This window comes from Taudactylus pleione, unplaced genomic scaffold (genome assembly GCF_031769625.1).
Source record: "Taudactylus pleione unplaced genomic scaffold, aTauple2 ptg001086l, whole genome shotgun sequence".
Taxonomy (NCBI): Eukaryota; Metazoa; Chordata; class Amphibia; order Anura; family Myobatrachidae; genus Taudactylus; species Taudactylus pleione.
This window is the reverse complement of record NW_028285487.1, coordinates 943,067-970,310: the sequence shown is the minus strand read 5'-3', so window position 1 is coordinate 970,310 and position 27,244 is coordinate 943,067. Positions and strand designations below refer to the sequence as shown.

General features: G+C 44.8%; 2 protein-coding genes across 12 annotated transcripts in view; one reads left to right on the top strand and one right to left on the bottom strand.

The window, feature by feature from the left end:
- ITSN1 (intersectin 1) overlaps window positions 1-16,177 on the bottom strand; it is a 161,186-nt gene extending 145,009 nt beyond the window's left edge. For 3 of the 5 annotated variants that reach the window (XR_015874870.1, XM_088461695.1, XM_088461698.1), the window contains exon 1: window positions 15,964-16,177. The gene's annotated coding sequence lies outside the window, so the exon portion shown is untranslated. Of the gene's footprint in view, window positions 1-14,856; window positions 14,995-15,963 lie in introns of all 5 variants that reach the window. The other 2 variants (XM_088461696.1, XM_088461697.1) reach the window with 2 other exon arrangements.
- CRYZL1 (crystallin zeta like 1) overlaps window positions 15,967-27,244 on the top strand; it is a 30,456-nt gene continuing 19,178 nt past the window's right edge. Inside the window, exons 1-4 of one of the 7 annotated variants that reach the window (XM_088461703.1) lie at window positions 15,967-16,474; window positions 22,107-22,178; window positions 24,577-24,654; window positions 25,787-25,859. In XM_088461703.1, coding sequence (XP_088317829.1) covers window positions 22,113-22,178; window positions 24,577-24,654; window positions 25,787-25,859 — 217 coding nt within the window. In that variant the 5' untranslated portion in view covers window positions 15,967-16,474; window positions 22,107-22,112. Of the gene's footprint in view, window positions 16,475-16,548; window positions 16,573-20,766; window positions 20,828-20,874; window positions 20,973-22,100; window positions 22,179-24,576; window positions 24,655-25,786; window positions 25,860-27,244 lie in introns of those variants that run through there. The other 6 variants (XM_088461700.1, XM_088461702.1, XM_088461701.1 and 3 more) reach the window with 6 other exon arrangements.

Below are 27,244 nucleotides of genomic sequence, written 5' to 3'. Positions count from 1 at the left end.
GATGGGAATTGCCGGCTTACTGCGTGCACTAACAGCATCCAGTCCGGTGGCCATACACGGTGCGATTTGCAAACGATCCGGTGTCGTATTCAATCTCCCTTGAACTCTCTCCAGCAGCTGAAGTGAACGATGTGTACCAAAGCTGCACGATGTTCACCCAATCTATCACAGAAGCAGGGACGAAATCAGCGAGACCTGTGTAAAAAAAAAAGGAAAAAAACGGCTTTCCCCCACAAAGAGCAACCAGCCCCGGGCTTTCAGTGACCCAGTGCTGGTTGTGCTTAAATACAGGGGAGAAACGACGTAGGGGTTTGGGGGTATACAGGGGGAATTTAAGCACAACCAGCACCGGGCTAGTCAGAACCAGCCCTGGTTGCCAAAATACGTGGGGACAAACGACTTAGCTGGGATCTGAACCGGTCCTGGTTCTGGAAATACAGGACTAGCGGTCAGGGTTAAGCCACGTGCTGGTTCTGGATAATACAGGGGGACCCTACAATTTTTTTTCCCCCTGTTTTTCCAGAACCAGGAACTGATCAGAGCCCAGTGCTGGTTGTGCAAAATACGGGGGAACCCCAAGTAGTTTGTCCCCCATATTTTGGCAACCAGGGCTTGCTCTTACTAGCCCAGTGCTGGTTGTGCTTAAGTACAAGGGACCCCTACGTTGTTTGTCCTCTTCATTTAAGCACAACCAGCACTGAGTCACTAAAAGCCCGGGACTGGTTGCTCTTTTGGAGATTTTTGTTTGTTTTTGTTTTTTTACACAGGAATCTTTTTTTTTCTAACCACAGCAGGACAGATGGGTCTTGCTGAACCCGTCTGTGCTTCTATATCAATGACACAGGTGCATGAAGCACAGATCTCCCTGGTCGATGCATCTGTGTCGTGCATGACATCGGAAAGATGTCATTCAAATCTTGAAAGACAGGTCGATATCTTCCTGCAGGTTCAGTTGATCTGCGACGACAATGTACGACGGCGGGGGCATGCATCGGCATCATGCCCGCACACTGCACTTTTTACACGATTGGCCGTTCCAATCAATCGAAAGCGGCTAAATCATGTAAAAATTAATTTTAAAAAAAATCGCACCGTGTATGGGCACCTTAAGTCGGACAACTGAATAGCTCCGGGCACTCACTCCAGGCACTATTCAACATCGCATTTAATTAAATTTCCCCCTAGGACAGGAATTCCCGTTTCCAATATATAATTGACCCCTCATTTCTATGAGCAGCTTTAGTTTTCTATACTGTATGTCCTGTATCGGGTATAGAATGAAAAGTAGACAGTCAGGTTGACAACATGGACACTAGGTCGACAAGCATTATTTCCATATATACAAATGTCGACTTGCAAAATGTTGACGCCAGAATGTTGACAGTCAGGTCTTTGCATGTTTTAGCCTTACCCCAACACAAAAAAAAAAGTACTGGTCGACAGTCTGGTATCAATATGTTAAATGTCGACATTCTGACTAGATACCCCTGTATCTTCAGTAAGAGTAATTACGGAATATACGTACATTTCCTGGGTAATAAATCACTGGGCTTATTTTCCGCCACTAGTAGAAGACCCGTACGCTTAATACCTCCGAGTTCCATGCATCCAGGTTATGAATAGCAGCACGTTGTATAATGATTTGCAACTGAATTATTGTCGTAAATATACACTTTATATGTGTAAGCGGTAGCAGCCCATATATGGCTGGCATCAGGGAGGAGGTACAAATACCAGCCACATATGGGCAATTACTGGCAGTTTGGCACCATATATAGCTCTATTAGAGGACAGGGCTGCATGTGACAGGGGCAGTGACATGATGTGTGGAGGGGAATGGAGGCAGCGTCATACAGTGTTTAAAGCAGGTTCCCCCAGCAGCACAAAGTATATCAGGAGACGAGAGCTGTGAGGATGGGAAAGGACGCAGCAGGGTGGTGAGATAGCGGAATAAACAGGGTCTAACAACAGAGTAGTTTCTGGGAATCTGATACAGGCGCACCTCTATATTCTGCAAGCTAGAAGCTAACTTGCTGCTACATCTTCCTTCCCCCGCCTACCCCATCTGTGTCACTACGGTTTGTCTGCCCCTCCCTTTTAGAATGTAATATCTTTCGAGCAGGACCCTCTACCCTCTTGTGCTTCTCCCTACTGTATTTTCATTTATCTCTTACTCCCCACTAGGGCAACTATCACTTGGAGCCGTATTCAATTAGAGCGGATGCGCGATACTTTTCCGCCTCCCAGACTTTTCGCCTGCATCGTTTCTTTGTAGGCGGAATAGTATCATGGCCGTGCCCGCTTTACCCCGTATTCAATATGGAAGTACGCGAAAACGGGACCCGGCGAAGCTTGAACAGGCGGAAAGTGCTGTCAGATTTGGGGAAATCAGCCAGACACCCCCCAAAAGATGCTCTGACATGGGGGTTACCTATGGTACCCCCCGATTAGACTTGCTGAAGGTATTTGGTGTTTTTAAACGGGTTCCAATAGCTGCTAAATAGTGTTTTTCTATACGTGATGCAGAATAGTATCCAGAAGTATTTTTTCCAGAAAACTTATCCCAGCAAATTTGGGGTACTTGTAAATGGTGGTCAGCATATTTAAAAGTTGCTAACATTAAGTTGAAAAAAATCATTCAAAATCCACCTGCCGCAAGCACCTGCAATCAAAAAAACACCTGGGGCATACTTGGGGACCCCCCCCAGAGTCAAGTTCTTTAGTTTTTATCTTTGCCCCCCAACAGTTTTTTTTTCGCCCCCAAATTCAAAGTGGTTTTTTTTTTGTTTTTTTTTAATGTTTACACAGTTTACCTTTGGGGGACTGTCTGAAGGCTGCACGGGAATTCCCGCAACGTTGCACCCCAAAACCCCAATTCTGCACTTTTTTCCGTCTGCTATTCATAGGCGAAACTTTTTCGCCTATTACATTACATTGACTTTCCGCCTAGGCGGAAAGTCTTCCAAATTGAGGCCCTGATTCAGAGCCGGACGCTCTGACAGAGCGCTCGCTCTGAATCAGGGCCGTCTCTCCTCCTTTTTGGAGCGGCCTCCTGGCTGCTCGCATAGCTGTGGGTGACCACCCACAGCTATAGCGAGCGGCCAAAATGATGGTCGCGATCAGGCTTGCGACGAGACCCTTGCGGTAGGGTCTCGCTGCCACAAGCCCTGGAGTGCTTTTGGCTCTGTCAGAGCCAAAAGCACTCCCACAGACATCACTAGTGATGTCAGTAGGGCCGGCCCCAGACGGTAGGCGTTCCCATGGGAACGCTTCCGTCTGGGCAGCTACGCCCCCGGCATGCCCACCAAAGGGGACGTGCTCTCAATCACCATCGACAGCACGCCCCCTTTGGTGCGAGACCCATAACGACGGCTTGGAATGACTGTCACACGTGTGGTCAGCAGACCGCTCATGCACAGTAACACTATGGAGACACAAAACTGTGAGGTGTCCGATAATGCAATCATTTCATTTTTTACACATTGCAGGGATGAGCTCTTTTCGAAGCCCCTGTCCCTGCAAGGTGAGGCAGAGAGTGACTGAGGAGACAGTTGGTTACTGGTGGGACAAAGGGTGACGTAGGAGGCAGTGGATGACAGAACAGAAGGTGACAGGGGTGAGGAAGATGGTGGCAGAGGTTGGCATGAAAAGGCAGAGGGTGACTGGGGAGGCAATAGGTGACATAGGAGGTGGGTAATAAGGAGAAGCTGTGGGTGATGGGGAGGCAGAGTGTGTCGGAAGGTGATGGAGAGGCAGGGAGTGGCAGTGGCTGGCAAGGAGCAGCATAGGGTGGCAGGGGAGACAGTGACTGGGAGGGCGATGGGAGGCAAGGGGTGACATAGGAAGCAGTGGGTAACAGGGAAAACCAGTGGGTGACGGGGAAGCAGAGGGTGAAAGGGAGAGACAGAGGTGGCAGGGGGTGATTGGGTGACGGGGAGGCAGGGAGAGGCAGAGGGTGACGGGGAGGTAGTAAGGGAGAAAGACAGAGGGGGCAGATAGTGGTAGAGGGTGGCATGGAAAGGCAGAGGGTAACTGGGGAGGCAATAGGTGATGTAGGAGGCTGTGGGTAATAGGGAGGAACAGTGGGTGACAGGGGGAGGCAGAGGGTGTATGTGGGTGACGTAGAGGCAGTGGGTGGCAGGGAGAAGCAGTGGATGACAGGAAAAGGGAGTGGGTTGCAGGAGGAGGCGATGGAAGGTAGCAAGAAGCAGTGGTGACAGAGAGAGGTAGTGGGTGGCAAGGAGCAACAAAGGGTGGCAGGAAAGACAGTGGGTGACTAGGGAGGCAGTGGGGGGGGCAAAGGGTGACATAGGAGGCAGTGGGTGACAGGGAGAGACAGAGGGTGGCAGGGTGTGATTAGGTGATGGGGAGGCAGAGGGTGACAGGGGGAGGTAGAAAGTGAGAAAGACAGAGGGGAGCAGTGTGTTTCATGGGGGAGGCAATTTATGACGGGGGAGGCAGTGGGTTTTTAATACATTCAATTATTTTCTGTTTCCCCCCTCCAGTTCCCACACTATGTGCTCCCCTGTTCCCCCCATGGGCTCAGCACTCCCCTCATTCCTCATGCTCCCCTGCTGATGTTTCTTCCCCTCTCCACAGCAATCATCACACATTCTGTGTCCCCCCATCCTGGCAGCAGCAGCGCCCCCCCCCCCCCCATCAACCTGACCCCATGTGAGTCGTGACCCCAAGCTGAGATGGCCGCGACCCACTTTGGGGTCACGACCCACAGTTTGAGAACTGCTGCCCTAGGTGATGTAGTCACAAGGTGGAAAATTGAAATGTCGACATGCATGTCGTCTACAGTGTTAAAATGATGACAGGCAACATTTCAACATTAACAGAATAATACCCAAACGCTGGAGGATTGGAGGTCTTCTTACCTGGAAGTCGCCTGCACATGCTGAAGCAGTTACTGCCGTCGGGAGCAGGCTAGTCACCCCAGGGATGATAACGTGAAAGTCGACATATCATACCCAACCCAGAAGTAGGCCAATCTGTAACAAGTATTCCAGGTAGAAATGTGCATTGTCATTACAAGCAGATGTATAGACTAGCTCTTCTAATTAGCATTATTCTGGCTGGAAATCTACGCAATGAAATCCTGCCAATTAGAAAATGGGGCCCCAAGTTGTTTCTAATAACGCATAACCCCTATAGGGCTCGCTAAAGGGGTTGTGATATCCCTTCTGTATTCGACAAGCAGTGGTAAGCTGAGATCACCACTGCTTGTCACAGTATCATTCTCGCCATCGTTAGATAGCGAGAACAATGCGGTCCCTACTACTGGTTCGCCGACTGTGCATTACACAGGAGCCTGTTGCTGGCAGCGTTAAGGTGTCGACACACTGGGCGATTTTAGGCACGATTTGCACGATTACGACGCATTGGAAGGATGCATTGTTTAAAAACGTGCAAACCGTGTACCTTCCAGGAACGATAACGATCTGATGCGTGGTCCCTCGGGTCGTATGTCGTATCCTCAGATCTTACCTACAGCAGATAAGATCTGGCAATCTCGTTAACGAGATTAAGGTGGTTGGTCAGATCGTTTGTCAGATTGCACAGTTTATGCAAGATATCGTTTGTCTACGACTGACTGGGAGTTCAAGAGAAATCGTTAACGTCATTGCATCGTTAGCGAGTCGTCCAGTGTGTGGGCACCTTTAGGACGCCACCAGCTGAGCAGAGGACCTCGCCGACAAAGAGGAAGTCGCTGGACCTTGCCGGAGGGATATATATTGATAAATACCAGTGGCCTTTTCATTTATATCACAGTGATACTTAACGGAAAATGCCGCTAGTGATTAGCGTTGTTAATGAATGAGATTAGTTGCGTCATTTGGGCTTCCTAATTGTTCATTAACATATACATCCAAATTAATTTATTTCCACATAGCAAAAATACATATAAATGCATTGTATAAATAAAGTATAATTTTTAGCAGAGGGAGATGTGGGAAGAACAGGCAGTCACAGCCTCACTCATGGGTAAAGGAAGGGCAGGCCAAGGAGAGCACATTCAGCAAGTCCTTGTAGCCAGCGCTGTCTCTCGTGTCAGAAAGGAATTGCCAGCAGCTAAAATTATGTCATTTCACTTTTCACAGGTTCAACAATAGCTCCATTCTGCATGAACACCATTAGCTTAGTACAGCTGTGCCTGCTCCCCGGTTATTAGGTCTCTGCTCATAGATAAATCAGAAGCCTGGCAACCTATACAACTCACCATACCACCCTGCACTGGAAATTATGGCCGAACGACGTTTACTGTCCTCCGCCAGCCCTGACGCACGCGTCCTAGGCAAGTTACACACTATCACACTAAACATCCAGTCCCCGGCGTGCTGTATGAATAGAATTCTGTCTTCAACCAAGTGCTAATGACGGCACTAGCGGGAGGTGTAATACCAGGGCTGGTCTACACTGAATGGAAAAGTATTTCAGACAGTCACAGCCCCAGACAGCACCGTTCTCACAGTAAATGGAGCAGCAAGACATCGCTGAGAGGTTACACGCGTGCCAGAAGCTACTGTAACAGCAATCACACAAAGGGAGGTTTCAAAATCACATTCAATGCGCTCGTTCCAAAACAATGAACTGCCCAGGATACTTGTGAAAAGGAAAAGGGTCAGCAGTAAAAAAGGAACATAACAGAAAGGATGTCGGGCTAAGGGGGAGATGTACCAAGCTTTGGAGAGAGCCTGTAAAATGACAGTTATGCTGGGTACACACTATAGCGATAGATCTGCAGATGGAGTGATCTGCAGATAATGGTCGTTCATACATACTGAACGGCAAAACATCTGCCTATGCCCCGCGGGTCCCGGCCCCCTCCCCTGGGCTGCCGCTGTGTGCGTATGGACGGTCTGCAGACCACTCATACACACTTGCCGATGGACAGATAGGTCTGCAGACATATCTGTCCATCGGCTGTGCAGCACAGCCAATGAGATTTGTCTGTGAACGACGTCGTTCACAGACCTATCGCCTGTACACACTGGCCGACAGCCAGCGGATATATTGGCTGGTCAATTGATCGGCCAATATATAGGCCAGTGTGTACTCAGCATTAGAAGCTGATTGGTTGGCACTTTATCTCTTTCTGAGGCTTGATACATATCCCCCTAAGCCATGTGGATTCTATTGAACCCCTACAGAGTCTACATTTGCAAACCAATTTTTATAATTTAAAATTAGAATATCCACTTTAGTTTCACTCAAAACTTGGGGGAGTCTACAGTTGCGATAAAGATACAAAAATGGGCTTACCGAAAGGTAATTGGCGTATATCACACCACTGAACTCCACCCGAAACTATTACTTCTTGTTTTCATTCTTAAAAAAGAAGAATCTACAATACCCCCCCCCCCCCCCCCCCCCACCACCACCTAACACACACACTTCACAATTAGACTACCTCTCTATAACTAGAATACTGCACGCAGGAGCATGATAAATGGATGTTCCGGTTTGACAAGAGCCATTATAAACAATTTCAAAGGGGGCGCTAATATGCTGTATATACTATTAGTTTCAAGATCATAAAAGCTTTGCTAATAAAATCAATTTGCTGGTCTATCACAGGAGCATTCGGTAGGGGCCACATGAGCAGAGGAGCCGTGACGTAGCAAGTGGCTTATCATATGTTTGCAAAGGTGTCCGTGTAATGGGGTCATCTGCATTTTATTATTGTGTAGGGTGCAGGTCTCTTGTTGGCCCATTGCAGACTGCTGGGGGAATTTGTGTCTTGTTTTTTCTTGTAATAATTATTCTACACAACTAAGTTTTATATTTTTATTTATTCTTAAGAGGGGCACAGGCCATCCTCTCCGTCTGGGTGTGTCTGCACAATGATTGGATGATCTGCTCATTATAAGGTCAGCAGGTTTGCAGGGAGTGGGATCCCTCTATGATGTATGGAGTGAAAGTTGAGGGAGACCTTAGCAGTAAATCTAGGACATTTCTACATTATATAACCATCAAATTAGGGGCGGTAGAGATCTGTGCGTAAAATATAGGCATAAAGTTTGAAGGGGGGGGGGGGAATATCAAATATCACATATTTCTGTTATTTAATCTGCATATCTAGCAATTAGAGCATTGGGAAACACATTTGTATGGTCATCTGGACACAACAAATGCATCTTCTTAGATTGAATACATTGCCTATATTTACATTTTTTAAGTTCTATCCAAAACACCAACGCCTCACAGCCACTAATGGTGCATACACACGGTCAGATTTTTCCTTCAGATATGAACGATAACGATTTAAAAATCGTTCAGTCGTTCATATCTGAAGGAAAATCGTTCATATCTGACATGCCTGAACGATGGACGATCAACGATGCGCATTCCCGATGGTCAGATAACGGATTTCTGACATCTGATGTGTTTGCAGTCAGACTTGGACGATTCCATTCATTTTAATGCAGTCAAAAATCGTTCAATCGTTCAAAACTTTGGTAAAATCGTTCATCTGACAAGTCTGACCGTGTGTATGCTCCATAACATCGCCAAGCTTCAACTCACACCCCAAAAAGGAGAGTAGGAAAAACAGTGATGTTGGGCTACCATAATTCTCGAGGTGCAGTGCATCGCCGATTCCTAAATTCTTAGGTCATAAGTTAAAGGACAAAACCAAACTCCTACTCCTCTTCCCCCCATAATACACTGAAGCTAAGACAGCTAAACAATGGATTGTATACTGGATTGATGGATGTTAAGGGGTGTGGAATAAAAGACTGACAGTGTTTAAATAGACAGTCAATATGTCGACAGGCAATAGGTTGGCAGGGTCAAAAGGTTGAATGGTTGACTCTAAATGGTTGACACAGAAAAGGTCGATACTTTGTTTTGTTATTTTAGCCCCAATTCTTACCCTAAAGGTGAAAACGACTGCACGATTACAACATTGTAGTCGTTTCTCAGTATGTGATGTGCCTACACTGGATGAGCAGTCGTTCAGTGCCAGCACATCAATCATCTGCAAACATGCTCAACCTGACGGTATCGTCAGGTTGCACAGCTTCTTTGCCCGATGATAGATATGTAAACGACCAACTTCAATAGTCTAGTGGATGGGCACCTTAACCCTCCAACTAGTGACTAACACTTCCCCTAGTGCCTAACCCACTGCCAAGTGTCTAACCCTAAAAATCATTAAAAACAAACAAACATCTGCCTTTTCTGTGTCAACTTTTTGACCCAAGTCCATGTCGACCTATTGACTGTCTATTTAAACACTGTCGATCTTCCATTCGGACGCCAATGTTAAGACACAATCACTACACAAGCCATAAATGTAGTTGTTACACTAATCTTTTTTATTATATCAAACGATTAGCACACACAAAATGCGATCAGGACAATGAGAGACTATGAGCGCGTGTAAAATTACTATCAAGCCGATAGACTTTATAGGGTTCATTCTAACACCCTGGCACAACCCGTGCAGTTCCTCTTTCCTGCCTGGGGTGTCGCTCTCTGCTCTGGTGCTTCTAGCACACTCAGTTTACAACAAACATGATAGACCAGTGTGCTAGAAGCACCAGAGCAGAGAGCGACACCCCAGCCAGGAAAGAGGACCCGCACGGGTTTTGACAGGTGCAGGGTGCTAGAGTGAACAGTAGACTTTGTATATGATTTTGGTGCTCTGAAGGGCATTAGGTTATATAATTCACCACACACGCATAATCATTGTTCTAATCTACAAAGCACTCAAAGGGATCAATCTACTTAGGCGCGAGTTAGGTCCTGCGAGCCGTTCGCACTGCAAATTTTATTTGCAAACCAATTCAAAACCTATATTGCTTTTGTTATAGAAAATTCACGCTTTGTTTTGTTGGCAGCGCGCTGAGCAAAGCAGGTGAAAAGGCAGGGAAAATCCTTATTCTTCTGTAACAATGTCAGGACAGTGTCCAGTACCTCTGGTACACCCATCCCAATGAGTAATAATAGCATAAATTATTGGCCAGTAAAGACATGTCAGTTTTCCAAGGGGAAAGCTCAATAATGGTTAAATGACGTGGGGACAGGTACGTGGAGGTGTAATTGACGTGGGGACAGGTACGTGGAGGTGTAATTGACGTGGTGACAGGTATATAAGGGTGTAAATAATGTGGGACAGGTACATGTAGGTGGAGGTGTAAATAATGTGGGACAGGTACAGGTAGGTGGAGGTGTAAATGATGTGGGACAGGTATGTAGAGGTGTAAATGATGTGGGACAGGTATGTAGAGGTGTAAATGATGTGGGACAGGTATGTAGAGGTGTAAATGATGTGGGACAGGTATGTAGAGGTGTAAATGATGTGGGACAGGTATGTAGAGGTGTAAATGATGTGGGACAGGTATGTAGAGGTGTAAATGATGTGGGACAGGTATGTAGAGGTGTAAATGATGTGGAACAGGTATGTAGAGGTGTAAATGATGTGGGACAGGTATGTAGAGGTGTAAATGATGTGGGACAGGTATGTAGAGGTGTAAATGATGTGGGACAGGTATGTAGAGGTGTAAATGATGTGGGACAGGTATGTAGAGGTGTAAATGATGTGGGACAGGTATGTAGAGGTGTAAATGATGTGGGACAGGTATGTAGAGGTGTAAATGATGTGGGACAGGTATGTAGAGGTGTAAATGATGTAGGACAAGTATGTAGAGATGTATATGATGTGGGACAGGTATGTGGAGAAGTATATAATGTAGGACAGGTAGGTGGAGGTGTAAATGATGAGGGACAGGTAGGTGGAGGTGTGAATGATGTGGGACAGGTATGCAGTGGGATAAATGATGTGGGACAGGTATGTGGAGGTGTATTGATGGGAGATGGGTTTTAGAACTTGGAGGCGAGAGGTAAAAGTATTTAATCCAACTTATTACAAGCTTGTAAAAAAAAAAAAAAAAACGAACTGAAAAATTACTCTGCAGACGTTTTTCTGTAGCCCAAAATGCTGGGAAGATTTTAATATGAGGAAAAAGACTTGCTCACTATAATTTTCAACATTAGTAAAAAGTGCAAAAATCAGCCATCTTACATCTACTAAAAACCTCCAGTACTTTCCTTGTGGCTACTAACAGTCTTCTATATGGTCCTGCTATCTCCGTTGTTACTTTTTTGGGGGGTCTAGTATGGTTTCCAAACTTTTTCATACCCTTCTCCCAGGTCGCAATTTGTAGAAAGGACGCGCTACCTCGCTGCAACTACTGCAAATTGGCTTTTCTAATTAGATCTCGCATTTCTCGGGTGCGCACATTAATTGCAGTGTATGCGAGTTTCAGTAAACAAACTCGCACCTAAATGGATTGAACCCAAAGAAGAACAAATCTGTATGCATTCGGTCAACCATACGTTTACTTAATTAGCAAAAGTATAGAACATAATTAAATATCCTATACACTATAATGAATCACTAATTCGTTGTGATCACCAAAACAAGAGATAGCCATTTGTATGGTAATTACCATGTTCTACTACTTTCACCAGTACACAAAACCAACTTCTATCCTAGTAATATTTTTTTTTTTGGTCACCCGGCCCCCACCCACTCTTTGGCTGTAAACAGGTTCTCTTCTGCCCAATTACCCTGTAATTTCCATGTGAATTCTTCCCCCACTGCACACAGTGGTAGATCCTTTGCATTCACGTCTTGCCAAGTTCCCCCTGACCCTTATTTAAACATCAATGAAAAGATATTTCTTCCAGGCAGCATTAACTAATGATTACACAACACTGACATAATGTGCTTACGTACAAAGTTAGATTTTAACACTAATGCATTTTCCTTTACCACTAATCCATCCGAATAGCTCCCTTGACACCACTGCTGCAAGCTCTGTACAGCAGTAATGCAACAACAGATATAAGTACATGATGTACTGACAATATACATTTGAAAACAATTGATGATCGCCAGTTTTGGTATGGCCAAAGGTGCTATGGTCTCAAACTTATTACGTTATTGATTAGATGAACAGCAATAAGGCATTCCTGTTTATTTCACACGGTATCAGGGGGGGGTCGCACTTATGCGCTATAGAGCGTCTTTTACGCACTATAGGCAGTGAGGGACGCTGTTTTGAAAAACAAGCGGATCCCGCAGGACGCGCTGTGATGACCCTATATGATTTGGCTGTTTGCCCGCAGCTAATAGCAATACTGCAGTGTCTCCCCATCCAATCACCACCTGGGGCCTCCCTCCCGGCCTCTCACTTTTATCCCCATCAAGAGAGGTGCAAGCTTGGATCTTAGGCTGATAATGAAAGCGGTTCCCGGGTGACCCACACCTCTTGCTGAAATTTTAAAACAGGACCCGCAGTCAGTGGGCGTGCTTTACATTTTCACATGCAATTGCCAGGATTGTAAGCCATTGCTTTGTAAATAAAGCCGAATGTATCGAACCAGGTTCTTTGGTATGAGTTGGGTACGCGAACCCGGGCGCTAATACTACTGGCGGTCAAAATCCCAGCAGCGTAATCCAGGCGGTGGAAATCCTGCCACATGCAGCCAAGTATTCTAACCCTTCCCCTAAACTTACAGCACCTTACCCAGAGTCTAACCCTAACCCTCTCGCAGCCTAACCTTAACCACCAACCCGCACCCTAACCCTTCCACAAGTGCCTAACCTTCACCCTCGGAAACACAGCCATTGGGATTGTGTCATAGATAGCTGATGGCTAACCCGCTCCTTGTCCCCAGTACTGCCCCAACTATTATCTACACCTACCTCCCCCAAGTGCCACATGCCCTTACCCCCACTGCCTGCTCGCTGCAATGCCCAAACTACTGCCTGCCCACAGTACTGCCCCAACTGCTGCCTGCCTCTACCCCACCTGCTGCCTGTCCCCAGCACCGCCCAAGCTACCACCTGACCCAATCCCAGCACTGTCCCCAATGCTACCTGCCCCTACCCCCATCCCTTTGCCTCCAGCACTGCACCTGTTGGCTATGTGAGATCAAGGCAATATATTTATAAGCATTGTCCATACTAAAAATATAAGTGACTTGCCATGGTGTATGCGTAAGGCAATTGGGGCTGCGCTGATGCCATGTGGGGAGCTCAAAAGCATAAATTGTGATGGTACCCAGAAATAGTGAGGTTTTTTTTTTTTTTCTTAAGTGAGGGGTCCTTGGGCCAACATATTTATTCACTCAGCTCAATCACTGTATCTTTGTTTACACACAACCTCAGGAGCCAGGCCATCACTAATGCTGGGCATCCACTATACAATTATCTGTCAGATATCTAGCGTTCCCGCTAGGCTGTTTTAGCGGGGCGGGGAACGGCGCCCTGCCCTCCTTCTGGAGGGCAAAAAGCACCCTGCCCTCCAGAAGGAGGGCAAAAAGCACCCTGCCCTCACAGCCTGTGGGTGCCGTCTTCACCCGCGGGAAGAAGTGTCCCGTGGGTGGAGAAATGTGCAGTGACCCGGTCACCGCCGGAGAATAGACGCCGGGCGCATACGCCCGGCATCTATTCTCCCTGTCTGCAGCGCTTGGGGGCTGCCCGGCGTGTCCGTAAGTGCCGGGCACGCCCCCAAGTATAACGAAAAAGGGGACGCGTCTTATAGACACGCCCCCTTTTTATGGTCACGCCCCCTTTTCTAGCTCCAGCGCCCTGCCTGCCGCCGGAGCTAGAGTGAACACTAGATATCTGTGCAATCTGGCTGGTTGGAATGAAAACCTGGTTATGTATGGAAGCCAATGACAGTCGATCATATTGTTTTAATCACGGGAAAACATTAAAGACGTGTTTTTTTTAACCATTAACCATTTTTGTCTGTTTTCCAGTGTTTGTAAGCAAATGGTCATTTGCTCCCATACAATAACAGATTTTCATTTTAACCAGCCAGATTGGACAAATATGACAGAGAATTGTATAGTGTATGCCCAGCATTAGGATTAAAGACTCACTGCACCAGACAAAAACATTTATCCAAAAAAGTATCGCTAATTTATATAAATCACATCACACGTAATCTGTATGTATTGCTGAAATAGAGAATAATGACCTTTCATGGAGGCAGGCAACCCTAAGGCTCTGCAGAAGCTGTATAACCACAAGACCCATCATGCCCTGACAGTTAGCTGGTACTCAAAGCTCCACAACAGATGAAGTTAATTTCAATTTTATGCCATTTCGGCTGAAAATGTACAAAATTCAAAAGCCAGGTCTGCACGTGTAGCCGGAGTCATGCTTATATTGTACTATTCAATAAAAGGGAGTAACATGTACTCACGGCACTCTTATCATAGGCAGCCATTCAAATGGGACATCACTGAGGCACAGTATACAGCCCACAAGAATACTTATGGAAAGGGTAGTCTTTCTTTCAAACAATGCAAGGTCTCAATATACGGTGTATGGTTTGGCGTTTACAACATATTTCATGGAAGTTAAAAGTTTATTAGTTTATTAATTTCATTACAAATCTCACCCCAACATCTAGCAGACACCCCTCTTAGAGGAGCTATTGTAAGGCACATGCTCCATTCACCTGTCATCTACTGTACAGTAGGTCTACCCTATTGCTGACCTGCTACCTGTTGATGTAAAAGTTACAGATACATATTTTAGTGACACCCCACCCAGGATGACCTAGACCTCTAAATGCAAATGTTCTCATTTATACATTTCTCATGATCACTACCACATTCCAAACACATTTGGTTGCTAATGTTATGTCTTAAACATGCAAATGGGTACCAATCTCAACTATTCAAAAGAACCAGATGTTGTACTTAACACCCTATGGCCACGGTCCCAATTGTATCTGCTACACATCTGGATGCAGCTATATTGAAAAAACATCCATTATCTCACAGACGACACCTCTGGTAGGCCCCAAAAAATGCTATTACCTTGCAGGTTAAACTCTAGATCATCTCAAGATGCACTCTAAAGTATGAACTCTTCATAGTCTATGGAAGCACCCGTCAGGATGACCCCTCCATCATCTTCACCAAAATGCACCCTGGAGGAAGACCTCTCCATCATCTCTAGAGGCAAAATAGAGGGAAAACTCTATAATCATCAGCTAGAGGCACCATGTAACGAGACTCCATTATCTCTAGAGGCACCCTATAGGTCCTACAGAGAGACCTTTCAATCATCCATAGAGGCACCCTATATGGAGAATCCCTCCATTATCTCTAGGGGCACCCTATAAGTCCTACAGTGAGACCTCTCCATCATCTCTATAGGCACCCTACAGGGAGACCACTCCATCATCACTAAAGGCACCCTACAGGGAAACCTCTCCATCATCACTAAAGGCACCCTACAGGGAGACCCCTCCATCATCTATATAGGCACCCTACAGGGAGACCTCTCTATCTCTAGAGGCATCCTATAGGGAGACCTCTCAATCATCACTAAAGGCACCCTAAAAGGAGACCACGCCATCATCTATATAGGCACCCTGTAGGGAGACCTCTCCATCATCACTAAAGGCATCCTACAGGGAGACCTCTCCATCATCACTAAAGGCATCCTACAGGGAGACCACTCCATCATCACTAGAGGCACCCTACAGGGAGACCCCTCCATCATCTATATAGGCACCCTACAGGGAGACCTCTGCATCATCACTAAAGGCACCCTACAGGGAGACCACTCCATCATCTTTAGAGGCACCCTACAAGGAGACCCCTCCAACATCACTAGAGGCACCCTACAGGGAGACCACTCCATCATCACTAGAGGCACCCTACAGGGAGACCCCTCCATCATCTATATAGGCACCCTACAGGGAGACCTCTGCATCATCACTAAAGGCACCCTACAGGGAGACCACTCCATCATCTTTAGAGGCAGACTAGAAGGTGACCCCTCCATCACCATGGTAAGAACATTCCCTATCTCACAGCTCTGTAGTACAGATGCTGATGATGATGATGCTGCCGTACACGCCCCTCCCCCTCTCACAGACCCCTCTATAAACAGCCGGGTCACCCTGCTTCCCTCACCTCATAGCTCCCCGCAGCGTGTCTGGTCCGGGACTGGCTCAGGAGAACATGGTTGCCCGCGGCGGGATGTTGAGTGCGAGGCGCCCCCCCAGCCGAGTCCTCACTACGACGACAGAGACGGACAGCAGCCCCCCAGCCCGTCTCACACACACCACCAGCAGCACACCCGAGGCCACGCCCCGCCTTCTCCCCCGCCTATGGGACGGCTCATTCTATCACATCTGCGGCAAGGCCATGTGACGTCCTCATCCGGGTCCCCCCGGAGCACGTGACTGCGACAGCAGCAGCCGGCCCCCGCCATTTTCAGTCAGGGCGCCGGCCCTTTTCCTGGTATATCCAATTGAACAAAGAATTAGAAATATACGGCAGTGAACGGTGAGGGACGGGTTCGCCATACCTGCCGACTGCCGCCACTGGTCTGTTGTCTCCATTGTGTGACCCCCAGAGACTGGAGGTCACTCATTACACCGATTGAGCGGCCATTTCCCTCTTCCTTTCGCGCAGTTTCCAGGTGAGGGCCGTATTTCGTATGTATCCCGGGTGTCTTATATGCAATGTCTTTTGCTACCGTTGCCCAAATCCAAGATGGCTGCCAGAGTCTCCTTTCGTGTACGTCACGGTGACGTAAGCTTAGGGCTACTGATAGGGTTCCCTTGTGACGTCATGCCAGATCTCTCTCTCTCTCTCTCTCTCTCTCTCTCTCTCTCTCTCTCTCTCTCTCTCTCTCTCTCTCTCTCTCTTCACAATTCACATATTCTTAATAATATTTGAAACTATGCTGTGGATGTAACTATTCATATTGCAGTCTGTTACAGGAAAATTAAACATAGATCCTGTCAGTCTGTTACAGGAAAATTAAACATAGATCCTGTCAGTCAGTGCTTGAGGATAATATAAACCAAAGTAAAATCCCAAAACTATTTTCTGCTTTGAACACATTGCCAACTACTTAAAATCAGTAAAGGTACATACACACACAAAGATTTTTTGAATGATTATCGATAACAATATAGTTTATCGTTGAAAAAATCGTTCACTTTCTGAGTTAAGGGGCCTATCCATTAGCAGATAATATTTGTCGCGGTAAACGACGAACGATTTTTTAATGGAAATGTATAGAAACATAAAAAAAATCCACTCCCAGAATGATGTCATGCAATATCGTTCATCGTTCGTCGTTTGCAAAAATCTGTCATGTACATGACAGATATCTGTCACAGCAGCCCCAGGAATTTTCAAATGATAAATCTCTTGTCTTTTGTCTTTCAGAAAGATCTGCTAATGGATAGGCCCCTTTAAAACAATGAACGATTATCATTCATGAGCGTTCACGTTTGTAGTTCAGTCAGACTGACCAACTCAACGATTTTCAGTAAGGGAATATGCAAAAATCGTTTGTAGTTTAAAAAAATATCGTTCATTACATTTAGTAAATGAACGATTTTAGTAAAGGATTTTCGTTCATTTTTCCCTTGAAAAAATGACCGAAAATCATTTACTAAAATCGTTCATTTACTAAATCGTGTGTGTATGCAGCTTTATGGTGCATACACACGATCAGATTTTTTCTTCAGATATGGACGATAACGATTTAAAAATCGTTCAGTCGTTCATATCTGATGAAAAATCGTTCATATCTGACATGCCTGAACGATGGACGATCAACGATGCGCGTTCCCGTTTGTCAGATAACGATATCTGACATCTGATGGGTTTGCAGTCAGACTTGGACGATTCCATTCATTTTAATGCAGGTAAAAATCGTTCAATCGTTCAAATCGTCCAAATCGTTCAAAACTTTGGTCAAATCGTCCAAATCGTTCAAATCGTTTAATCGTTCAGTCGTTCATCTGACAAGTCTGACAAATCTGACCGTGTGTACGCTCCATAACTGTTGTAATTAGTGTTGATATTGTGTTATTGGCAACAGTGTCAAGTTGCATACACACAACGATTTTTTGAACGATTATCATTAAAGATATCGTTTATCGTTCAATCGTTGAAAAAATCGTTCACTTTCTGTGTTAAAACGAACGATTATCGTTCATGCGCGTTCACGTTTGTAGTTCAGTCAGACTGACCAACTCAACGATTTTCATTAAGGGAATATGCAAAAATCGTTTGTAGTTCAAAAAAATCGTTCATTACACTTTAAAAAATCTGACAGATAATCGTTCATAAAATCGTTGGTAACAAAATCGTTGTGTGTGTATACAGCTTTACTTTACACGGGGGTGACAGGCCCACTTTTACGTCATTAGTTGAGGGAAAATTTTGTGTATATTCTAGATATTGGGGGCCTGATACAGAGTTGAATGAAATTCGAACGTAATAGTTCCCGCATTGCGTGCACAGAACAAAAGGTGAATATTCCCCAGTACGCAGAGTTGTACCCATCTCTGGAGCCGCTTTCCCGAATCACAGAGTTATCAGCATTTTGTTCACAGCACCCCTAGAATAAATGTTTCTCTTTGAGAAATTCAGATAATAATAAAGTATATTGTGTTTACCTGTCTTCCGTAGGCTCAGTTATATGGTCGTGGACAGGGTTGTGCTTCTGTTTGTCCACACATTTTATGTTTGCCAGCCACTATCACTGGTTTTGCATATCACATTGACCATAAATAATTATGATTTTAAGTCTTTTGATGAATACTAGTGATACATAAATATGGAAAATAATAGCTTAAAAATGAAAATTTTGGTTTGATGAATAGGCCTCTTAATCCTGGACCACTAACCCGTGGCACCCCAGCAAGTGCCACGGCACACAGTTTGGGATTCACATTCTTTACGAAAACCATGCTCCACAAATGAATTTATACCTCATTATGTTTGGACCAGTGGTAATCTCAGTGCTGAGAGCGAGCTGGAGGCGACAGGCATCTCCTCTATTCTTTATGTAGTTGCGGTGCTCAAATGCTGTTTAATGTTCTAAGGGCTCAATCCAATTAGGTGCGAGTTTGCAAATGTGAGTTTGTTTCATGAAACTCGCACACTTCGCACTAATGCTCGCTCCCGAGAAACGAGCATTCTAATTAGAAATGCTAATTCGCCCTACTTAGGGCGAGGTTGTGCGAATATTCTATAAAATGCAACTTGGAAGAAGGGCATGAAAAAGTGGTGAAACCAACCTGGACCCCCAAAAAGTGGCATCTTAGATTGCAGAACCATAAAGAAGGTATTAGTGGCCATAAGGAAAGTTCTTGAGTTTTTTTAAAAGGCTTCAAATGGCAAATGTTTGCATTTAAAAAAAAAAAAAATATATATATATATATATATATATATATATAAATAAAAAAGCAAACAAAAAATAAATCCCCCGAAATTTGGAAAAAAAAAAGTGATTTTGGGCTCATTTGAGGCAACTTTAAATAAATAGTTTTATTACATTTGGGGTGCCTAAACTTACAAAAAAGTAGATTTTTTGTTATTTTAGGCCAATTTTGTTTTGCACCCAAAAAAAAGCATATAATTATTGGTCACATTAAGCGCATAACATTAGAGGGTTGTCTAATGCTGGCCATACACTAGCACGATTTCGGGCCAATTGCCCGTTTTCGACTCGTCGCACAATGAATCGTGTAGAAATCGTGTATTTTTTAAGTAGGATACTATCCGATGCGCTCTGCCCGCAGCTCCTAAAATGTATTGTATGATCAGATGTGCAGCCCATATGATCCGTCGTATTCGTATGCTGATCGTACCGTGTTTTTTCAGCATGCGATGTATCGCGTGTCCGGATGTCTGAGCGGCGTCATTTAAATCTATTATGATCGCATGTTTTTGTTGAGGCACACGATCAATCGTATCACTATCCATCGTATAGGGGAGAGTGATCGTACGTCAGATCGTATGTAAATCGTGTGTGAAATAAACACAAAATCGTACGACCGGGACTGCCAGGGAGCTCTGGGGGGTTCAAGGGAAATCGTAAGATGAATCTGATTTTATGCTGGTCGTACTAGTGTATGGCCAGCATAAGGGCTTCTGATGCAATTCCCAACATTTTTACCTTAGAATACAGCTTTTTCCTACCTTTTCACCTGCTCAGGGGGTGCGCACAAAAAAACAAATGCAAATTTCCTCTGGAAAAGCACTGCGAGTTTGGAATTGGATTGAAACTGCAATTGGCAAGCCAACTTGCACCTACTTATATTGACCCCTTAACAGTAAAGGGGAAACAGAAGTTAACAATGGTGTATTTTCCCTGTAGATTGAGATTAATGTCTATAAGGTATATTCCCATTGATGTTTACGTTGTGTATGTGCTCAGGTGTTTTCTCTCAGGAGCACATCAAGCCGAGTGTGTCCCCTGGTAAACGAAAGACTAATAAAAGTAAATTAAAAATGCTACCAGAAGAGGCGTTATCTTGCACAGTATCACAACCCTGCTGACATTGCAATCCTGCAAACCATCATACGTGCATTTTATATGCAACTTGTCACAATGCAACTTGGTGAATGTTGCATCTGCTTCCAGTCGCCAAAGGTCGCATTTTGCCTCCAAATACTGTATTTGAAATCTATCAAAGCAAAGCATGCAATTTAGCACTAGTCAAACTATATTTGTATGCAAAATATTGTTCAATTCTCTTATTGTGTAATAGTTGCATTGTTTAGATCTCTCTCTGTATTGTGTTTTTTAAGGTGATTCATCATTTAAAATATAGATCATTTGGTGCAAAGACTGAATCATTTCATGGCACACTACAGGGCATTGTGTAGCAGACTACACTGAGAGTAAATAGTTAATGAGGGCATTCCCGCCCCCTTGTGATGCTCCGCCTCCTCCAGTCCTCTCTTGCAGTTTGGCAGCAGAACAAGGAAATATTTCCCATTCATTCAGCTCAGGGGACACAGGGTGAGCAGAGGCCGGGTCTGGGAAGATAGAAGGGTTCCTGTTATTTTGCCCCCTCCTGCTTAGTCAGCAGGTTTCTGCCTGTTTCCGCATTCCAGGCATATGTCATATTCCTGGGACTGGGGAAGATGGGACATCAGCTGCGCTGGTATTTATGTGCTGCAGAACTGTTGTATGAGATGCCATCATGTTCTAGGATAAGTGCTGCCATCATGTTCTAGGATAAGTGCTGTGTAACTGCCTCGTAAGAAGGATCAGTGACCTGTATGATAGTGACTCTGGCACACTGGTGTCCAGGCTGCAGCACTCTGATAGTGATACATTGATGTTCTCTGCGTAGTAGGATGTGAGGTTCTTACCATAACAAAGTAACAATGAAACAGAGTGACAGCTCCAGAGCAAACATTGTACATGCAGAACTTGTATTATTACTATTTACTTGTGTGTAAAGGGGAGATTTTTCAAACCTTTTAAAGATGACTGGTGTGGAAAGTTTCCCATAGCAGCCAATCAGATTGTAGTTATCATTTATCTAGTACAGTGTTTCCCAACCTCGGTCCTCAAGGCACACTAACAGTCCTGGTTTTAGAGATATCCATGCTTAATCACAGATGGTTAAATCAAATAACTGAGGTACTAATTAAGACACCTGTGCTCAACTATGGCTATCCTTAAAACCTGGACTGTTAGTGTGCCTTGAGGACCGTGGTTGGGAACCTCTGATCTAGTACATTCTATAAAATGAAAGTCAGAAGCTGATTGGTTGCTACAGATAATGTCTTCTTTAGAAGGTGTCATTTCTCTGCCATTAAGTCTAGGGGGGTAGATTTAATAAAGTGAGCGTTTTTTAGAAGTGGAGATGTTGCCCATAGCAACCAATCAGATTCTAGCTATTATCTTCTAGAAGGTGCTAATTAAATGTTAAGTAGAATCGATTGGTTGCTATGGGCAACATCTCCACTTCTAAAAACTCCTGGGAGTGTCCTCTATGTTTAATATTAGACTATACCCAAGATAAGGATGGAAAGTAATCGGAGGAAGTCTGACTATATTATTTATGTATAAGAAGAGGACGTAATTACAATGTTCGGTGCTCTGCGAGTTGTAGGTTCATGCCAGACTTTTGCTTTTTAGTAAAACATTAACTAGAGACATGAATGTTTATTTGTTAGTAAAGCGGCCGCGTCAGTCACTGTAAAGCTGTCCCATAAGCTGTAATTGTGGTCTGTTGGCAGTTTATAGTAAGTATACTGTATAATGATTGACTGTGTCTAAGTTCTAGGTCAACATGAAGGGTTTATACTACCAAGTGACTGCATCACAAGACGAGGAGAAGTTTGTGTTTCAGGAAAAGGTACTTTCACCACATACAGTGCAGGTTTCCACCATTGCCTGATGTTATTGATGAGGAGTTTATTATTACTATTATTATTATCCTTTATTTATATGGCGCCATAAGGGCTCTGCAGCGCCTCACATAGTATATAAACAGAGTCAGTATGAACATAACAAGAAAGAAGTGACTTACAGTATGGAACATTGCAGGACATGGACAAGGGTTATAAACATTGCTGCATCAGCAGTCATAAATCTTAATACCCAAATAGGCAGCAGAGCAGCAGAACCCAAGGGATAGGTGCCATGGTAGGCAGTGGGTTGGAGATGATGGTATAAGCGAGGGAAAGAAAAGCACATGAGGATGGAGGGCCCTGCTCGTGAGAGCTTACAGTCTAAAGGGGAGGGCCAGACAGACAGGGGTGACACAGAGGGGAGAGACAGCGAGCCAGAAGCATGTAGCAGTGGATCAGGATGGGAGTCGGAAAGCTTTGATGACGAAGTGGGTCTTGAGAGCCTATTTGAAGATCTGTAGAGCGGTGGAGAGTCTGATAGGGAGAGAATTCCAGAGTTGAGGAGCAGCACAGGCAAAGTCCTGGAGTCGGGAGTGGGAGGAGGTAATCAAATGGCAGGAGAGGCAGCATTCATTTGTGGAGCGAAGTGGGTGGGCTGTGTGATGGGAGATGAGGTCACAGATGTAAATAGGAGAGGATTGGGTGAGTGCTTTGTAAGAGAGTATGAGAAGTTTGAATTGGGTTCAGAAGGGGAGCCAGTGTGGGACTTGCAGATGTATTACATTTAGAGATAAAGATGAGCCAGGGAAGAGCATTGAGGAAGGATTGGAGTGGAGAGAGGTGAGATTCAGGGAGGCCATATAGGAGGAAGTTTCAGTAGTCCAGTCTGGAGATGACCAGTGAGTAGATGAGGGTCTTAGTTGCTTTCAGAGTGAGAAAGGGTCCGATCCTGAAGATATTTCTGAGATGTAAACGGCAGGACTGCTACAGGTGCTGAATGTGTGGTTTAAAGGAGATGGAGGCGTCAAGGTTAACTTAAAGACAACCACTTGCGAGCTAGAGGAGATTGTGGTGCTGTCAATAGATAAAGAAAAGGTGGGAGGTGAGGTTATTCGGGAGGGTGGGAAGATTATTAGCTCAGTCTTTATAGACATATTAAGTTTAAGAAAGTGATGGGACTTCCAGGAAGAAAAGGCAGAGAGAGATACGAGTGAGAAGAGAGCGGGAGAGGTCAGGGGAGGAGAGGTAGATAAGCTCACCCAAGGAGGATGTGTAAAGGGATAAGAGGAGAGGTCCAAGAACAAAACCTTGAGGGACACTTACTGGTAGGGGAAGTGGGGGAGAAGTGGAGTCATGAGAGGAGACAGAGAAGCAGCGGTCAGAGAGGTAGGAGCCAGGAGAGGGCAGTGTCATGCAGACACAGGGAGTGAAGGATTTCCAGGAGGAGAGGGTGGTCCACAGTGTCAAACGCAGCAGAAGAGGTAAAAAATAATGATGCCAATAGGTGGCAGGAGAAAGGGAGTGGAGGAGGCAGGAACGGATGGATAGGGTCAAGGGGAGGGGGGGACCAGATTAGGGCCAAGGCTTCATCTTCAGGTTACTGGGGTGTAAATTTGTTTGGGGGGATTGAGGAGAGGCTAATGGGGATAGAAGGGGATTGGGTGATGATGGTCTGGTAGGATAAGATGTCCTGACATATGGATTCAATTTTAGTTTTGAAGTGAGTGGCAAAGTCAAGGGCATAGAGTGAGGAGGGTGTGTATGGGGGGTGGGCAGAGGAGGAGTGGCAAAGAGATGACGGGGCTGGAGGACTGGGAGGAGGTAGGGTCTTTAAATAAGACTTTTCTTGAGAGGGAGAAAGGCAGCACTGTACGTTGCCTGCATACATTTAAAATGGAGGAAGTCTGCTTTGGAGCTTAATTTCCCCCACTGTCCCTCAGTGATCCGTGTACACTTTTGCAGATATCGGGTACATTTGGTTTGCCAAGGTTGAGGTGCGGATCAAGCATGTATCAAGTTTTGTGGAGATATTAGTGGAGAAGTTCCCAAACCAACCAATCAGCTTCTAAATGTCATTAATCTAGCACAGCATTTCATATGACAGAAGCTGATTGGTTACTTTGGTCAACTTCTCCACATTTTTTTTTCTCTCCAAGGCTTGATACATCTCCCCTCCAATGAGAAACTTTACAATGAGCAACATTACAAAATGTGCATCAATTAACTCACACAGGAAGCCACGAATACAACATTGCATTAATTCTATCATATTATACACACATACACAAGAGCTGTATTCACATATGTGCAACTGAGATCGGGCCCATACTGTGTTCCTGGAATAATGTTTGTTAAAAAAATGTATATCACCTCAGTATTTCTTCATATTTTTTTGTGTCTCAGGAACCTCTCTCGTCCCCCAGTGACTATCATGTGAAACTGCAAGTGAAAGCGTGTGCACTGAGCCCAGTGAATACAAAGGTAACAGTGGGCACACTGAGGTACAAAGGTAACAGTGGGCACACTGAGGTACAAAGGTAACAGTGGGCACACTGAGGTACAAAGGTAACAGTGGGCGCACTGAGGTACAAAGGTACAGTGGGCACACTGAGGTACAAAGGTAACAGTGGGCGCACTGAGGTACAAAGGTAACAGTGGGCACACTGAGGTACAAAGGTAACAGTGGGCACACTGAGGTACAAAGGTAACAGTGGGCACACTGAGGTACAAAGGTAACAGTGGGCACACTGAGGTACAAAGGTAACAGTGGGCACACTGAGGTTACAAAGGTAACAGTGGGCACACTGAGGTTACAAAGGTAACAGTGGGCACACTGAGGTTACAAAGGTAACAGTGGGCACACTGAGGTTACAAAGGTAACAGTGGGCACACTGAGGTACAAAGGTAACAGTGGGCACACTGAGGGTGGCAGCGCGATACACAGACAGTTCAGGATGGTGTTCAGTCAGTAATGACTAGCTGTACATTATGTAAAGTCTACAAGCCAGGAAACCAGGCAGTAAATGTTTAGCAAGGTGAAAACAATGAGGTGCACACAGTATATTGTGGGTCCGTGTATAGCAGCTTCTGGTTTACATTGTTCTAACTCAAATGTTTATTAAAGGACCATTATACCTTAGACACAGGTGACTTTCTATGTAACAAACTCACAAGTATACATACATAGGCACCAAGTAAGTAGCAGGACTTATCTCAAGTAACTTGAGATAAGTCTGTAAGCATGGGGGAATTCATTTTCGAAGCACATGTGACTTCCTGTCTGGCAGCCTAGAGAATGACCGCTCAGCGAGCCTTCCTAAGGATAAAATGGCTGATCATAGAGAGTGACTTACATCTGCTTACAGAACGTGGATGCAGTTAATGGCAGATATGTTGATGTCATGGTAACGGAATACATGCAGCCATGTTATCGTTTTAGTGGATGTTTGAAATGAAAAAAACAGCAACTCTCCATAAATGATGTGAACTGTAATAATGGCAGCCATCTTCTGACCAGCCGCAACTATTACCTCAAGCAATGCAGATCAATAACAGTTTAACTTGTTCATTTGCTTTCTGCAGTGAAACGGTTATTTCTTTGTCCCTATATTAGCTAATATCACAACTGTATCCAGAAAAAGAATGTGCGGCAGTGGGAAGAGAGGTGGCCGGAGTCATTCTGGAAGGTGAGGGATGACGGACAATCCGCCTCATATTATATGGACTTTTCCATTTGTTGTATTGTTATGTTTTTTAATTTTTTTATTTGTTTTTTGGGGGGGGTATTACTCTTGTTTTAAGGCCTGATTCAGAGATGAACGCAATGCCGGCGATTAGGCAGTAGAGCGATTATCGGTGGTCTTCGTGTTCGTCGAGTTACATTACCGTCGGCGGTTACAGACACTATTTCCCGCAATGTGATTTGCAGTCAGGGAGCATTTAGGGGAGGTAACGGGTAAATGGCGGCAAAAACGCAGACGTGCCGCTACCGTTTTCGGAACATGTCGGAGACTGCGGCTGCGAACCCGTATGCAGAAAACATGGCTCCGTTGTGTCTCAGTTCCCACAGCCATTTTGCTCCACCATAGGGTTACTCTGAAGGCCAATCATGGAAGGATCTGTGACCAGTGGCCGTCTGCAAAATTAGCATATTCTTGCACATTCACTGCGTACACAGACGCAGCAGCTGCGGCGTCAGCGGCCATCTCTGAATGAGGACCTTAATCTAACTGCAAATTAACTCCACTATTGGGTGCTATTTACTAACAAAGAACAATGGTGCAGCGACACACAGGAACCTGTCAGTAAGTGGCTTCTGCTGCAAGCCAGATTTATTTACTAACATTGCATTTCGGTGAAATAAACAGCATCCAATTAGCAATTAGCTTTTGTCTGCCTAAGCAGAAATAGGCCAAACACAGTAGATATCTGATTGGTTGTTATGTATTAGGGCAAAAGTTTAAATATTACCAAATGTACCCCAATGAAACCAAATGTCTCTTTGCTATGGGTTCGTCAATTTTTATACTGCAACCCCTGCTGAAATGGAAAAGATACAGAGATGAAAACAGCTTTACCAGTTAGTGACATTTATGTTAATAATAGTACAAGTTTTGTTTATTGTGCAGCATTCGATCTCCGAAAATAGATTTACTACTGTTCGTTATTAAATATATTACAAACTGCCACAACATTTTGTGATCTGGACATTGTCCCTGCCTCCAGAACTCGCCTTATACAGTATATTATCTCCTCCTCATATTATTCTTATCTGGGAAATGATTGGCTTTATCATACATATGAACTAAGGGGTACATTTACTAAAGTGCGGGTTTTAGAAGAGATGTTGCCCATAGCAACCAATCAGATTCTAGCTATTCTATTCTAGAAGGTGATAGTTAAATGTTAAGTAGAATCTGATTGGTTGCTATGGGCAACATCTCTTCTAAAACTCACTTTTTTTCCCATAGATTGCAACTCTATGGGGTCTATTTACTAAAGTGAGAGTTTTTAGAAGTGGATATGTTGCCCATAGCGACCAAGAATTATAGTAGCTAGATTCGCTATGGGC